This window comes from Letharia columbiana (assembly GCF_014066305.1).
Source record: "Letharia columbiana isolate WasteWater2 chromosome Unknown Sc0000050_s0, whole genome shotgun sequence".
NCBI classification, from domain to species: domain Eukaryota; kingdom Fungi; phylum Ascomycota; class Lecanoromycetes; order Lecanorales; family Parmeliaceae; genus Letharia; species Letharia columbiana.
The window spans coordinates 21,751-38,739 of NW_023501094.1; the positions used below are offsets into that span (position 1 = coordinate 21,751).

The 16,989-nt window shown below is 44.5% G+C and overlaps 5 protein-coding genes across 5 annotated transcripts; 3 read left to right on the plus strand and 2 right to left on the minus strand.

The window, feature by feature from the left end:
- Positions 1-10,321: 10,321 nt before the first annotated feature.
- HO173_010524 (uncharacterized protein) lies at positions 10,322-10,855 on the plus strand (the record flags this gene model as incomplete). Its single annotated transcript, XM_037312409.1, has 1 exon — positions 10,322-10,855. The coding sequence occupies one exon, from the start codon at positions 10,322-10,324 to the stop codon at positions 10,853-10,855; it is 534 nt and encodes a 177-aa protein (XP_037160625.1).
- Positions 10,856-11,059: 204 nt separating this feature from the next.
- HO173_010525 (uncharacterized protein) lies at positions 11,060-12,098 on the minus strand (the record flags this gene model as incomplete). Its single annotated transcript, XM_037312410.1, has 4 exons — positions 11,060-11,335; positions 11,393-11,659; positions 11,713-12,042; positions 12,093-12,098. The coding sequence occupies 4 exons, from the start codon at positions 12,096-12,098 to the stop codon at positions 11,060-11,062; spliced, it is 879 nt and encodes a 292-aa protein (XP_037160626.1).
- Positions 12,099-12,431: 333 nt separating this feature from the next.
- HO173_010526 (uncharacterized protein) lies at positions 12,432-13,272 on the plus strand (the record flags this gene model as incomplete). Its single annotated transcript, XM_037312411.1, has 3 exons — positions 12,432-12,533; positions 12,699-13,042; positions 13,188-13,272. The coding sequence occupies 3 exons, from the start codon at positions 12,432-12,434 to the stop codon at positions 13,270-13,272; spliced, it is 531 nt and encodes a 176-aa protein (XP_037160627.1).
- A 235-nt stretch (positions 13,273-13,507) lies between these two features.
- On the plus strand, positions 13,508-14,289 carry HO173_010527 (uncharacterized protein; the record flags this gene model as incomplete). Its single annotated transcript, XM_037312412.1, has 2 exons — positions 13,508-13,660; positions 13,723-14,289. 2 exons carry the CDS (start codon positions 13,508-13,510, stop codon positions 14,287-14,289), a joined length of 720 nt encoding a protein of 239 aa, XP_037160628.1.
- A 1,547-nt stretch (positions 14,290-15,836) lies between these two features.
- HO173_010528 (uncharacterized protein) lies at positions 15,837-16,596 on the minus strand (the record flags this gene model as incomplete). The annotated part of the gene is made up of 2 exons (XM_037312413.1): positions 15,837-15,997; positions 16,077-16,596. 2 exons carry the CDS (start codon positions 16,594-16,596, stop codon positions 15,837-15,839), a joined length of 681 nt encoding a protein of 226 aa, XP_037160629.1.
- Positions 16,597-16,989: the final 393 nt, after the last annotated feature.

Sequence of the window (16,989 nt, forward strand, 5' to 3'; positions counted from 1 at the left end):
ATGAGTGATTTCTAAGGATTGGCTGATGATGATCATGGGGTCCCGCCCTGCATAGGCAATAGGATTGACTGATGGAGCAAAGTGGCCCAATGCCTGATGGGAAGGGTCCAAAAGAACATCCTCGGCCCTCGGGTACTAAGATATTTGACGCCCGGCCCGCAAAGCTTGCCCGATTGCTTCAGCCTCATATACCCGCGCCAAGGTGCAACGTTCGCGTACTACCCTTGTTGGAATCTGCTGCAGCACACTGTGTTGTAGCTACCCCGCAGCAGGTGGCAAATTAGCATGGGCTTCACTATATAAGTAGCCTTTGCTTGCGGGGCCGAGCCTAGATTTCTTCTCTTCCGCCAACAATCACTAGATGTACGTTGTACATGCTGCATTATCAACCTTGTACGCGTCGAGCTGCAACACTTTCAACAACGGCTGACATGCAGTAGCGTATGTTTACACCAGTAAAGAAGCGGTGTGATATGCTCGATCAAGGAAACGATCATGCCCTATCTCTTAGCCTGTCTATCCCAGAGCTTTTTTTTTTTTTTTTTTTTTTTTCGTGAAGATTGCCATCCGTACACCGGCAATAGGGTGTCGGTCGGCATGACAGCAGCTCTGATAGAACGTATAATGTTTCATCCTTTACATACCCTCGAGGCTCAATCCGTCGATGCATGACAGCCTTTGCTTTGATCGACTGCTTCAGGTTTCCTGTGGAAAATTTCTTCAGGGGGGGCAAAGGGGGAACTGAGGGTTGATATCGATCCTTCAGATTCGGGGTCCCTATTTTCTCCAGCTCATCTGTGCCTTTCAGGTAACACATACAAACCGAAATCAACAATCATGCTGCTAGCCCCTGTCGAAAATGCTGCGCTCCCAAACTCGGTGCCGTAGGCCGGGTTCCAGCCTTTGTTTCCGACTGCTGGTTCGTCGAAGTGAGTACATATGAGTTCATGCCATCGTTTAAGAGAGGAAAGGCATTTGTCACGCGCTCTATAACTCTGAGGAAACAGCCATCGAGGATAGCCTTTGGCCAACCCTGGTAAGACCTTGTTGAACGCCCAGAAGTCTTCAACGAAAGTGGGGTGCTTCAAAGAAGACTTTGGCCACACATGGCCTCAACAGCTGCGGGAAACAATCCTGCTTGGGAAACTTGACCATTACGGGCGTACAGAGTCAGTATGCAAAAGACGCTCGGTCAGATTCGTCGTAAAGCGCCTAGCGAAAGGCTTCAAACCATCGCCTGTTAAGAATGTTGACACCGACGAGTATGTGAGATATTCGATGCGGAGATGCGGCGGAACTTTACTGTGTGGGTGCGGTTGCAGATGATGACCAAAATCGTCATCCATCCAAAAGGCCAACGCGTCCTTCGGCATCTTGCACATGTTGTGGACAGAAAGAGCTTTGTAGGCTTTGTTGTGCAAATCTGGCTCCTTCCAGATAGCTTGTATGATCTCGGAACCCGATATGAGGTACAGATTCGTAACCAACAGTCGAAGTCGAGCAGGAATATGTTTGAATCGAGTACTTGACAGCATTCTGATATTGTGGAGACAATCAGACAGACTTGCATCCAGAAGATATGAATCCAGACGACAGTTGCAGTCTTGCCTCGATTCGAACACTCATGACGGGCAAGCACATCAGCCAGAAGCATCGCTCCTGCAAGAACAAGCCCTAGCTCGCATAGTTAGAATGGCACTAAAGCTGCGTCTGCTTCATGCATGCAACTTCCGGCAAACTTGAGGGTTGACGCGGAGGCTAGTCTGCTCCGTTGCATGCATGATCCCAAGAAAGTAAGACTCTGCCTCACCAATAATCTTTTTTGCGCTGTTACCACCCACCATTACCTCTAGTCATGGGTATATGAAGGCATTCTCTGTACATAGATATCCTTCTTCCTTAGACATCATTAAGAATACTATATCTAGTAATAAGTCTCATTATAGCAGTAACTACATACCCAGATATTTACTAATACTAATTAGTATACTTCAATACTAGTATATAGATTAGCAAGGCTATACTCTTAAAGGAAGTTCCGCCTCGATATCGCCGCGATAGCTTCACACGGTTCTATGTTACTTAATCGATTCCGCTTATTATAACGATTCGATTAAATAGAACTATAATTTCTATAATTCCTATAACTTCTACCCAGCAGAGAAAACACCTAGAAAAACATTAAATACTATTAAGCTTCACACTATATTAATATATAATATACACTTAAAATGAACTTTAAGGATAAGAAATCTGACTCTTTAGAGACATCATCTAATACTATAACTCTATATTAACTAAAGAATATACTAAATAAGGAGAGTCGAACTAATAGATACCGATGAGAGAATCGAATAATTTATTCGTTAGAGAATATAAGACTATAATAAAAATAAATGAGAGTCCCTCTCCGATATCTTTACTAAGGAATTTCGACTATTCGCTAAGAAGGACTTTAAGGCCCTTTTCAAAGAATAGCAATATGGCTTACGAAACTGCCTACGAAATAATAAAGTCTATATTAAGAAAGGACGAGGGGTTTTAATAGCCGAATTATTGGCGAATATAATTTAAGAAGAAACCCTATAGCTACTAGACGACGAGAATCGTCCTTCACTAAAGCATCAATACCCTCCTCAGCAGCAGCCTTATCAGCCTTATCGACCGGAGAACACTATTCCTCTCCCCCGCAACCGCCTTATCAGCAGCCTTATCGACCGGAGAATACTGTTCCTCTCCCCCGCAACCGCCTTATCAACCGGAGAATCCTACTCTAATTCTCCCCCAACACCAGCCTACGGCCCAAATTACCGAGTCCCACACCTACTACCCTCGCCTTATCAAGTTATTTAAGACTTCGATATCGAATAAAACTATGGCCATAGTAAGGAACTCACTACCTGGCCTAAATTATATACTATCGAGGAGAAGTACGATGGAAAGCCCTATCGAGAGTCTTAGCTACAAATTTATGATTTTTATAAATCTTTATAAGAGAGCCGAGATTCCCCTAGTAGATCCTTTAAATAGTATTTTCTAACTATACTAAAATCAATAGTATTAAAATATTACTACTCTAGTTATTAAGGGATTAGCCTTATTATTTAATAACTCTTCGATTCATTTTTAGAGCTATTTCGAGGGAGAAGAATATCGTCGTCTTATGCTTTGTAAGTGGAATAGTATTAGTCTAAGAGGCTTACTTCGAGCTAGTCTCGAAAAGAATAAAGGGATTATCTTTAATAAGATGATTTAATAACTTCGTCAAATCTAAAGAGGGCTAAACTACGAATTTTAGTTAGATATAGCACTTCGAAATAAGATAGTTATCTCTTATAGTAATATCTCTATATATAGTATTATAATTCTATAATAGACGACTATAATTACGGGGCTAATTAATAATATCTATACTATAATCGAGAATTACGAAGAAGCTATAAAGGCTAAGAGATTCGAGCTACTTAGGCCTATAATATACTTTACTAATCGAAAGTATTATATTAATCCTTTAAATCAACCTTCAAATTAAGGTAATTATAGTAGACCGTCTTCGAAAATAAATAGCTTTTAGAAAAAGGGTGCTATATCTATGGGAAGATACGCTACTAATTAACTAAGTATATCGATAAGAAACGCTAGAAGTCTCGAAATAAGTTCGCTAAGCGGTTTATCGGCTCTATTAATAAGCGATATAACTTTTATATTTAAGAGTTTAAAGGCTAGAAGAATAAGATCGAGGATTTTAAGGCCTTAACTCTCGATATTTAAGATAATCAACTTAAAAGAGGCCGAAAACTTTATTATAACCACTTTTATAGTTATATCGAATTAAGCCTAAGCATATTACTTAAAGCTTTTCAGCTATTTTATATATTATAATATTATTAAGTCTAGTAGCTTTCTTAATATTAGTCGATATATCTTAAAGTAGTTTTATAATATTATACTAGATATCGAAGTCGTATATATATTTACTACTAAATACGATTAAGTAGAAGCCTATATAAGGGAATTTGATATATAACTAAATATTACTACTAATAGTATTATCGCCTAATTTAAAATTAAGATAGTAGCATTAATTAGAAAACTTATAGTAGATTCTCTTTATTAGCCGAGTCGACTTCCACGTAATATAAACTAATACCTTATTTCTACTATATATTTAAGATATAAATAGACTAGAGATCTATCTAAATAACCTTAAGAATTAAGTTATTTTAAGAAATAAATCTACGATTCTAATTATTCGCTTTTACGAATATTTATTCTTAATATAGAGTTCTATATTAGTTAATTATCTAATCGATATCGAGTTATATTAACTATATCGTCGATTCGATTATCTCTTAATTAATAGACTTATTCGAACCCTAAAGAAAGCTGGCTACGACGACTTCGAATATCGTTATATACTTAAACGAATTATCGAGTTCTATACACTCTATTAGAAGCACTCTCGATCTCTTAGACCGTTTTAAATTCTCACTTAAGAACGAGGATAATATCTATTTCAATTATATAATTATTATCGACGTTCTCTATATTAACGATAGCCTAGTTCTATAAGTTATTAATAAGAGAACTTTATTTTAGATCGCCCGATGACTAACGAATATAACTATCTTTTATATATAGAATATACTTAGACTATACTAAATAGACGTATATATCAAATCTTTAGATATTATTATTTATAACGCTAAGACTAATTTTAATAATATCGAGTTTAGATAAAACGCTAGAACTCTAAGTATTTAAACGAAATGCGTATTAGTTAAGGCCGCTAATTCTATCGGCCTAGTAAAACGATATTATACTTTATTAAGACGAGCCTATTCGATAATTACTGCGGAATTAAAGAACTAAGATATTAAAGAAGAAGATTCGTCTATAAATAGCTATTAAGGCTATTAACGATATAGCCGAATATAATAACGATATTATTCTCTATATTGCTAGTTTTTAAAACCTTTCTCTTATATTACGAATGACGATATATTAACTCTATCTACTATTAAGAGAGTAAAAGCTATTACTATAGTAATAAGCTGAAGTTATAAAACTTTACGCTAAGAGATAAGTTAATAACGCTCTTATATTAGCGAAACGGCTCTTAGATAATAAGAATATATAATACTTTAATTAGTTTCTCGATACTAGTATAAAGAACGTATTAAAAGAAGTAGACTAAACTATATAAATTGCTAGCCACTTCTCGAGAGATATATATCGTCGAATTATCTAATAGTTCTATAGACTTTCGAATTACTATTCGTTAAGCTATATTTAAAAGAAATAAATACTCTTAATCGAGTCTCTCGAGTTTCTCGAATAAGAATCTCTATAGTTAGACGATACTTAATACGAAAATAACGATAATTAAGATTATTAAGACTCTTCTTAGAACGCTTTACTACGTTATAACCCTCCTCGACGTCGATATACTTTCGCCCATTTTCGAAACTCTTCTAATATTACGATTTATATATCTAAGTTTATACTATAGTTACCTTTATCGAACTTCTAGATATCCTAATAAAAAGAACTAAATAAACTACTTGAAAAGGGTATATTTAAGATTATAAAGATCGAAGATATTCTCGTAGAAGCACGGATATTTGATAGTCGTTTTGTGGATTAAATTAAGAATAAGGGTATCGAGAAAGTCTTCGAGAAGTCGCGACTAGTAGTATAAGTATTTAATAACTCGAAGAAGTATAGGATTCTCACTTAGGCCCTCTATTATTTAACGGGCTAGTTAACAACTTATTATCGCTCTATCATTAGCTATCCTATAGCTATCTCTATATCTACGCGATATTACTTAGATATATATATAATCTCAATTCGAATTAGCTAGAGATATCTTTATTTTAGCCTTAGCTGAAATGAGATTATTATCGAGAACGATACTTCGTATTATTCTCCCTCTCTATAGAATTGCTAAGTTCGATATCTACTAATTTTAGATATATTATAAATATTATATAAAGAAGCTGGGAATAACCTCGTCTATATTCGATACTTATCTACTATTTAATAACGATATAATAGTAATTATTGGCTTATAAACCGATAACTCTCTTATCGCCGATATCACCGAGTTTATAGATATAGAATTATAAGAACTTATACGCCGCTAAACTACTAGCTAAGTTATTCAAGAGACTTACTTCAAAATAGCCTCTCGAATTTAATAGATTTATTATTACTCTCGAGGATAATATAAGAATTAGTTAACTTAGATAAGCGAAGAAGATTTAATTACTTACGAAATCGTTTACGAAAGAATAATACGTCGCCTAACGAGTATAAGAAGTATATATCGCTACTATATTACAGCTATAAGCGATATTCGCCTTATTATATACCGCCTAGATTATAGAATCTATATACGAGGATACTTAGTATCTAAATCGCTATCTTTTATAGTAAATAGAAGAAAGAGGTCTTATATTCGTTAAGTTAGATATAACGTCTCTAAGAATCATAGCTTTTACGAATTCGTTATTCGCTAATAATAAAGATCTCTCTTTCTAAATCGGCTATATAATAGCCCTAGCTAACGCTTAGAATAAGGCTAATATTATTTATTAATAATCGATTAAATGTCGCCGAGTTACTAGAAGCGTATTAGCCTTCGAACTTTACATATTATCTCTAGAATTCGACGTTATAGCTACTATAAAATCTACTCTAGATTAAATCTTCTCTAATACTTTCTAGAGGAAGATACCTCTTTCTATATATATAGACTCGAAATCTCTATATAAATATCTTATTAAGCTAGGGATAATATAAGAGAAAAGACTAATAATAGATATTCTATATCTAAGATAGTCGTATAAACAACGGGAGATTACTGAGATCCTATAGATTAGAGGAGATAAGAATTCAGCTAATTTAATAATAAAGGATAAGGGATATAACGTACTATAACGTCTAGTGGATATACGAATTATCTAGAACTAGATCTAGAAGGCTAGGTGGAAAGATAAGATACTAATATTAATTAATAGAAAGCCGTCTTAGCGTAGTGCTACTAGAAATACGCCTAGTATAACCGAATCTACGCCTACTATAGTAGAGGGAGTAATTGCGGTTATAGGGGTTACGGAGAAGGAATATAACATGTAAATAGCCTCATTTTCTGTTTTTTGCCAGTGTTGGAACGACTCAACACTCGCTACCACTAGTACCCATTCGGTCTAGTCATGGGTATATGAAGGCATTCTCTATACATAGATATCCTTCTTCCTTAGACATCATTAAGAATACCATATCTAGTGATAAGTCTCATTATTCGGATACTGCTGGAACGGGTGCGGTGGCGATTTTTTTGATCTTGTTTGCGTTGATTTTGGTGGTGGTTTCGCTTCGATATGCGATAACTGGTGTTTTGGAGAAAAAAATCGATCGATGCGAATGCGTTCTGTTGAGCGTGGGGTGGTATCCGCTCCACTTCTCACGTTGTTTTAGCATCAACTCACCCTAGCACGTAACTGTTATCCATTTTCGAAAGACCACTACACTTAAATAAGCATCCTGACATGAGCATCTGGCGTCTTGTACCCTAGTTCAGTTCCGCCCTCGACAGCAGCGTCGAGCATTCCAACCACACACCTTGCTTTCATCACAGCCAGCGCACACATCCACCGCTTTCTTGTCCGAACAATACCTCAAGAATCGAAGAAAGGACTTATGGCAAAAGGGCAACCTGTATTGTCTCCCATCCTAGGTACTCGAAACAAACGTATTCTTACAGATATCTGTTCCATCTCCTGGAACGCCAAATAGGCGATGATTCCACGTTCTGGATATGCCTGATGAGTAGCGAAAAACAGCCATGGAAAATAGATGGCTCTCAGTGGTTAGATGAACACCCACTTATAAACGTGTGACGCTTTTGGAGATGAAACCGTCAATGTGTGCCACTGTTAGGGACTGTTAATGAAAATCTCTGTGTCTTGAAGACTCTAGATCCGTGACATTTCTGAGCACAATCGCCTTGCAAACACTCTCGACCCGTGATATCTTCAGACATTACATTATCTCTAAAGACACGTAACAGTCTTGGGTCAGAAGTCTCTTGACATGTGATGTCAAATTTCTGATAACCCCCAACCCGAAAAAATGCAACGATTTCAGGGACGAAGCCACTCAAAGCGCCTGAACTTCAGGTAGTATCCCCAACAAATGTACAAACTTTTTGACCTTCCGAAGGATCGATCCTAATAGATATACATCGTTTTGAGGGGAAGGAGCCACTCAACGTGCAATATCTTCAGGGATTATCCCCCTGGACATACCATATCGGTTTGCGTGATATCTGCTATTAAATTCCACGCCGCGAACAGTGAATTGGATAAACCGGTGAATCGAATTAGTGAAGTAAAATAAAGAATCGATATGATAGATCGAACTGGGGAATCGGATCAGTGAATCAAAAAATCAGTGAATCAAGACGGTGAATACTGCTGGCGCCACGCTAGCGAGTATATCTTCTCCGTCCCACCTTCATCGACTTCTTATCCGACCTACACATCTCCGACCTCGACCACCTCCAAGCTTACCCAACGCCCTCCAACCTGCAAATCTCCCGACCTGGACAGCCCCCAAGAGTACCCAACGGCCTCCAACTGACACAACTTCGATCTCGGCCGCCTCCGGAATTTACCCTGCATCTCCAAAGTACACATCTTGAACCTCAACCGTCCCAGAGAGTACCCGACGCCTTCAACAAAAACGACCCCAATAAACCACGCAAGGCAAGCTTCTCCCCCCTTCAAGCGTACCAAAACACAAAGAGCTCAACGCCTCCAGATGCCCACCGCGAACCTCTTCAGCTTACCGGCCGAAATGATAGCCGAAATAACATCCCACCTACCCGCCGCCTCCGTCGCAAACATGCACCTCGCATGCCACTCCCTCCACGCCATCACCAAGCCCGCCCCGCCCCTCGACAAACAAGCCTGGCGCCGCTTCCACCAGGACTTCGAAACCACCGCGCGGCGCACGAAAGCGCCCATCAGGCTGGCTTGTTCGCGCTGCATGAAGCTGCTTCCGCCGGCCAGCTTCCAAGACAGCCAGGCGAAACGGAAGTGCGACAGGCTGGAGGGACGGGTGTGCTTCAAGTGCGGGGTCATGGAAGGGTATTACAACGTGCGGGACTTTCTGCACGGGAAGGAGGTGTGTTTTTCTTGCTTTGCGTGTCCGGAGCCGAGGAAGGTGGAGGAGGAGGCGGTGTATACGGACCGCGAGGCGGGAATGCCGGTGCACGCTGGGGTTGGTCGGGCGGACACGGGGAGCAAAAGGTGGTGCAAGGGATGTTGGAGGGTGGTGACGATGTATGTAAATGCGAGACTGGTCTGAAATGGTAGGGAATTTCTCGCTGCGTGGCCCGATCTGTGTGATCAAAGCTGCGAAACGGCGTTGAGATGGCGATTGAGGCTATGAGCATTGGGACAAGAGCGGGTCAACACGAGATGAGAGGCATTATATGGTAGAAGCAGCTTAATTCAGCCGGGCGGGAGGAAATGGACCGATGAATGTATTTTATGGAAGGAAAGTCGCTCACAAGAACAATCTGTACAAAGGGGATAACAGGAAAATTCTTGTACATTAGACGATACGAAATGCTCTGACAGAGATGTGACAATCGAAAAGCTTGCAAGCGAAACCGATTGATGCTTGTCACATTTGAGCCAAATGTGACCGCCTAACGATCGATATCTCTGCAAAACTACAAGATCGGCAAACTAAGGGATGAGATCTTACTCCATTAATATTCAGCAGCAATTCAAAAAATACAGACGGGAGGGAAGATCAACGAGCAATAGCGCGTAAGACTGAAAGCGCAAGCACTGTGTGCAACGAGAAGAAATCATAAACAGTGAATTCGAAAGTCTTCCGCAGCAGTGAATGGGAGAAGTGAAGTACCAAAGCTGTCCTTCCCATCATTGAACCCCTTGAACCGAACTCTTCCTCCTACAGTACCCACACACTCTCCGCATCAGACTTCAACGTTGGGGCAACTTTCTTCCTCCTGCACGTCTCAATTAGGTTGCATCTCCGATCACTGTTACTTACATAGGTGAGAGTGATGCAATGACCTATAGTCAATCCAAAACGGCAAACTAAATGAGTCTTATGTGAGCAGATCTGAAGCACGAATCGCGACATCACGCTAGAGCGAGATTCCAAAGCATGGGACCCAAAATGAGGCGCTTAAAGAAGCAAGGGTAAGAAATTCCTGCGGTTTTCATGTTCAGTGGACGAAGTGTTAATTCTGAGTAGCAAATCTCGGCTCCTGGAAATGCCTCCAGAGCTGCAGAGCATGATTGCAGGCAAGCTTGATGCCGTCTCTCTCTGCAACCTCAAGCTCGTCTGCAAGGGTATCGACACGTGGACCAAAGATCCGCCCAAGCTATCGGCTTCGGAATGGCAACAGTACCACTCGATTTTTGAGACACAAGCTCGCAGGCGCCGCAAGCTCCAGACATTCGGTTGCTCGGGCTGCAAGAAACTCTTGGACAAGGGGGTTTTCAGTGACGCAGCGGCACGTAATTTACTCAACAAGGGCCGCCTGTGCATCAGCTGTGCGATCCACAAGGGATCTCACGACAAGCGCAATTTCAAGGTTAATGAAAGAGAGGTTTTCGGATGTCGAGGGTGTGAGAAAGCTAGGCCGCTGGGCAAGGAGGACACATGCTTGGTGGATAAGACTCGTTGGTACGAGGATTTTCCCGAGATTGACCCTGGTAGCTTCCTTGCTTCGCGTGGGGTTCGATGGTGTCGTGGTTGCTGGACCATCATAGAGAGATACCGCTCGCTGGACAGGTCACTGTAACGGTGCAGCAAGCGAGGTTTTCTGGCTGACAGACTTGGCTGCTGGTGGGAAATTCCCTGGAATGAGCATTTGCGTTGGTCGGAGCCCTTGCGGATCGGCCTTCGGAGGATCAATATGCAACTCGAATGTGTTCACTTCGATTGCCACTTTTCTCCAACACAGCAACAATGCAGCAGACTGAGCCGCAAAAGAGCATGCGAAGTCTCAAACGAGGTTGTCATTCAGGTATTCAATGAAAGAACTTCGGATCCTGGCCTTGGGAAGATTATGCAGCCGATTGAGTGATATAAATTGGCGTCTAAATCTTTGCAGTTGTGGCAATGAGACCGGGTTTGCAGGTAGTTCGATGGTGCCCTCGGCTATTGCAAGCTCCCCTCCTCCATCGCCCGGGTGATCCTTCTGCCATTCCATAATCACGTTCAATACTCCCTGCGAGATCTTGTCAAGCTCGTAAAGGTAATCTGACTCGGTGGCGGGTTTCTGCGATGGTAAATGAGCTTCTTTTTATTGTACCTGTGGGGAAATTTGCAACCCTACCATCACGGTGGCCGGATTCGGCTTGACTGTTTTTGCTTTGCCCTCGGAACCAACCATAGCGTCCCATATATCCTGGCATGGTGGAGCCTCGTCATCGTAAGGGACCGTGAAGAGCGGACTGTCCCACCTCGTCATGCCGTTTGGCTCCTCGTACCTATAGACCAGGTTGTCGAAGATGTCCACCGGATAGCCATCGTCTTTGCTACCGCTTTCAAGGATCCTCGTGTTGATCTCTCGACATGAACTAATGGGCGTTCCTACGTGGACCTTTAGGTTCATCAGCCTAAGTCCTATGAGTCAACGCTTGAGCGAATGCTGACCACGCAGCTTGGGGTGTGCACAGCTTTTGCTTCGCAATACAGCTGATAGCGGAATCCCTTTATGTAGTTCAAGCTATCGGCGATGACGACGGTATCCTTTCCCAAAGCTCGCTTCACCGCGGAGTATTCGGTAGCGCGGGCATCCTTCTCCGTTCGAGCCTCTCGGTAGACGTGGCGATCGAGGCCAAGAGACTGATGATTGATATGGCAGACTTTCAGGCGGCTGATTCGTGCATCTGAAGAAGCTTGGATCTTGGACTTGAAGGATTCGACCAGCTGATTGGAACGGTAGGTCTTTCCTGACGCAGGGTAGCCTGAGATGAGGATCAGCTGCATCTGTCAGTGATGCGTGCGAGTCAAGAGATGGCAAGTCTACGTACAGGCATTTCCGGGTGATTGCTCTATGTCACCATAATGAAGGTTTCTGTGGGATGTTGGTGATGGTATTGTCTTAGATGATGGGAATGTCACAGAATCTCATGACCTTGACATGCCCCGCTACGTCAGCCAAGCCCTGTCAAAAGACCCTGGTTTCTGCCCCACCTGCCCCTCGCTTCTGCGAGTCAAAAGTAAACACGCCCGAGTATTAATCTCTTTCCTTTCTCTTTCCCATTCTTTCTTGCCCTCACTATTACACCTACTTACGGAACACAAAACAACTTCCATCTTCATCACCACCACTCTACCAATCTTCCCAATCCCTACCTTCAACACCAAATATGTCTGACAACCAAACCTCTTCTCTCAAATCGTACATCGACTCTGCCACTGGCACGGTTCAGAGTACCTTGGGAAGCCTCACCGGCAATACTGCTGACCAGGTTAGTGTTACAATATTCCATGTCCTCGAGGGTTTCTTTTCGGCTACTGTACAGTTTCCCCATGTAACCCACGAGTCCGCCAAAGATACTGTCTATTCTGTCCCTTTTTCGGTCATCACTCTTAAAGAAAATATTATGAAAAAACACAGCTGACACTTTCTGTAGGCTAAGGGCGATGTTACCAAAGACCATGCAGCAGCCGAGAAGGATGCCTCCCACACCATCGGCAAGATTGGCCCGTATGCAGTATCCTCCTCTGGCGGCATCTCATCCGACGACCCACGCCGTACCGAGGGCAGCTACGACCAGACCATGGGCTCTGCTAAAGAAGCTGTCGGCGGCTTATTTGGTGCCGAGGGGTTAAAGAAGGAAGGCCAGCAGCAGAACGCTCAGGGAAAAGGTACAGAAGCTGAGGGCCAGCTTTCAGACTACGGCCATGGATTGAAGGACCGCGTTGGTGGTACGGTTGGAGGAATAGCTGCTGGCATTACAGGGGATAGTGAGAAACAGTGAGTCTACTTTCTGTATTGATTTTGTCTCAATTCTATCGAAATTCGGATTTCAGGACATGTCTCGACGGGATCTTAGTCTCCAAACCTGTCTTGTAGCTTGAACCCCATCTTCAAATTAAAATGCTGACACTGAAAAACGAAGGCAAGAACAGCAGTTGAAGCATGATGATGCTAAGACGAAGCAGAGGAGCGCTGAGCAAGATATCCAGAAGCAGGCAGATGCTTAGGCGAGCGACATGGAATTGCACGCTGAGACGATGAAGGAACCTACATGAATGAATGCGGCGGGAGCGTTATACCAAGCTAGATCAAACATTGCATACGGAACCCAGAGAGCATGTGCACACAGATTCCACCTTAGGTTCTCTATGCCGTGACCATTGTTAGCGTCCAACTGCCGTACTTTTTCCCAGAGACGCGTAAAGAACTCCCAATATCTACCTAAACACCCGAAAGGCAACAATGTCCTCTGATGAGGAAGAGAATCTTAATAATGCCATGTTTCAAGAGCCCGATGACTACTTCCAGCCCGAGAAGCCGTATACACACACCGACTACACCCTGCTCTCTGGACAAAAGCTACGCCTGCGCCTCGTAGGGCACAATCCCTTGTGGGTACCTACACATGACCGACCCTTCGACTCCTCAACCGCTAAGCTGACCGACCTGCCATCCAGGGCCACTACCTCTGGAACGGCAGCCAAGTCCTCTCCACCTACCTCCAACAGCATGCCCCCACCCTGGCCCACGGTAAAACGATCCTCGAGCTGGGCGCTGGCGCAGGCCTCCCGAGCCTTGTGGCAGCCATACTCGGTGCCCAGAAGGTGGTCGTGACAGACTACCCAGATGCAGAGTTGATCGACAATCTCGCACAGAATATCGCTACCTGCTCTCTACTGCCGCAGCCTGCTACTACCGTTGCCGCCGAGGGATACCTCTGGGGCTCCTCCACCGAATCTGTCCTCGCACATCTACCGCTATCCCATCAAAGATTCGACGTCCTGCTATTAGCAGACCTACTTTTTAATCACTCCTGCCACAACGCCCTCGTGTCAACTATCGTTCATACGCTCGCTCGCACCTCTGACGCTCGAGCTCTGGTCTTCTTTCACGCCCTACAGGCCATGGCTACTCGAGAAAGATATGGCGTTTTTCGATCTATGCAGAGACAAGGGCCTGGAGGTGGACAAAGTGGTAGAGGAGGTGATGGAGAAGGTCATGTTCGAGAAGGACAAGGGAGATGAGCTGCTGAGGAGGACAGTGTTTGGGTATGAAGTGAGGTGGAGGGATTTGATTGAGACAAAACGATGAGCTGAGTCCACAGCAAAACCTGGGACTGCTATCATTCTAGGGCGCTCCGGATTACAATGTGACCCAAGGGTTGGCCTTTATCATAGGGTATTTTGGCAAGCTACGCGGAGACACCATCATGCAGGCTTCTAGCCCAGGGAATCAAGCGTTCCATGCTTCAAATCTTGGCTGAATGATACTCACTACTTGGATGCAACCGTCCCCTTACCGCGAGGACAGCACTTCATTTTGACCTTTCGTGAAACATGTGAAGGGCCCACAGTTACACATCATCTACCCACGCTCAGCTCTGCCCGGCTTCGTGATACTCAAATACCATCTAAGCTTTTGCCACAGCATATACGCGTTGCAGCCAAAGATATATACACCCCAACACAGCCATAGTCCAAATCAGACCAAATGAATTGCAAAATGGCAGTCCTAGCTCGGTGTATATAATCTTCCTCTCCTAACTAGCAATAATGTCTATACAGCCTTTTCATGACAACCTCGACCTTGCGTTGCATCACAGATTCAATTCTTACTCAAGCCTCCGACAATACTTACAAACCATGGGTCATAAAGGTATAAAGAATCGCAGCCAGCTAAGGACGAACGTGAGCGACTCGCTCACATTACGCAAACCCCATCATCCTCCCACCAGTCTTGCAAAAACCTCAGCCTCGCCTCTCCAAGTCCCGCCTCACGAAACCTTCACCAAAGACACCACACACGCACCTTTCAATTCTCCAAGCCACAGGACCATTCCCATTCCGAACCCTCCGACCCCGGCGACGCTGCCCCATTTCGACGACGGCAACAACAGTCGACTCCAGCAGTCCTTGAAAAGAACCTGATGCGTCCTCGGTGCGCTGATCGAGCCGAGCAATCTAACATCCAGGTAGCAGGGTGGGATCGCCAGAACCGACGCCGGAATGGCCGGGGCTGCCTCCCCGGTGACACGACCGTTTTACGTTTGGGAAACCCGCTCGCTGTAGACACAAGTAGCCGAATACGGTGGCACATATTCCGGCGAGGGACCTCGAGGGGTTTTCAATGCTGGTTGGGGTTAGGAGAAGCGGTCTTCGCTTCTTGATACCGAAGCTAAGAAATTTGCACAGTAATGGTTGGGTTATCTGCAATTCTCGAGCTTGTTTTTGGCTCCGCTGTTGGTTCTATCCTTCACAAATACATTACAAGTGATTGGACAAGAGCAGTAGAAAGGGGATTCTGTTCGGGACCAAGCCCTGACTGTTTGCGCGTTGGAGCTAAGCTACATAGATATGTTACTCGATATATTAATGCCAGCAATCGTACATGGCCGTCAACAGCCAATAAAAAATTAAAAAAGTTAAAAAAAATCACGCCCCGTTCGTAGAGGATGTGCCCACCAGGGGCACCACTTCAAAACCACAGTCCAGCGATGCTCACCAGCCCACCGCCGCCCATTCACCAGCCAGCCAGCCAGCCAGTCATGAGAGAGAGATGAAGCAACCCCAACCTAACAGGACGAGACACCCGGCAGACAAACATCAGCACCGCCACTCCACTCGGAACAGTCCACAACAACCGCCGTCCCGTTAACCTGCTCCGTCCCCGAACTGCCGAAGAGGGCAGCCGCGGCGCCACTGTCCCGGCACAGGTCGAAATTGACATCGACATCTGAAAGAAACCCGCAATCAGCGACTCCGATTCCCCATTTCCAACTCAGGATTCGAAAAAAAAAAATAGGAAAACTCACTCTCAGCCTGCGCGCAAAGGGCATTCCCGTCGTCCGGGCACAGGTTGTTGACCTTGACCACGATCTCGTTCGCGCCGGCGTATTCGGGGGTCAGTTTCCAGCAGACGCCGCAGGCACCGCTTGGGCCGGAGCCCGGGTAGCCGCCGTAGACGGCCTGGGAGACGGCGGCGTTGTAGCCGGAGCTGCTGTACCAGGCGCAGGATGTTTTGCTGGGGTCGTCGCAGGGGGAGTATTGGGTGAACGACGCGGTCGAGGCTGCGGCACTGTTGCTAGAGGGGCCGGAGTCGGTGGCGCCGGTGCCGGAAGCGGAGAGTTGGGGCGCTGAGGAAGCGGCGGCGTAGGAGGCGTCGTCGCCGGTTGAGTTTGAGCCTGAATCGGAGTCTGAACCGGAGGCGGAGCCAGTATCGGAGCCGACGACCTGCGCGGCGTCCTTTTTTTGATACTGGTAGCCGTATGGGCGATATCGCTGGGCATTGGCGAGGATGGCGAAGACGGCTGTTAGAGTGTGTGTGAGCCGCATTGTGACACCGAGACAAAGACTGAGACCTGACGAAGGAGGGGAAGGCGGCTGCCGAGGCCGAGAGAAGAGAAACGAAACCGAAGCGCAGCTGTCAGGAACATTTTTGCGGCTTCTGGGAGTATCTTATAGACAATAGAGAGATGTGTAAATGCTACGAGTGAGCCACTATGGAACGTATCGTGCAGAAGCTCAAACGTCTCTTCTGTCCCTGGACCCACGGACGATGGGCATGTATTCCATCGCTTTGAACCCACAATCAATGGGGGTTTCATGAACCGTCCCCTTTGACTTGGACATATGTAAGATTTGAAAGGTTCTAACGCGACAGCGCCATGAGTATCTAAGTCCACAAGCCAATTGGAAGTCGACCAACCACGGAAATTCTTAGCCGCG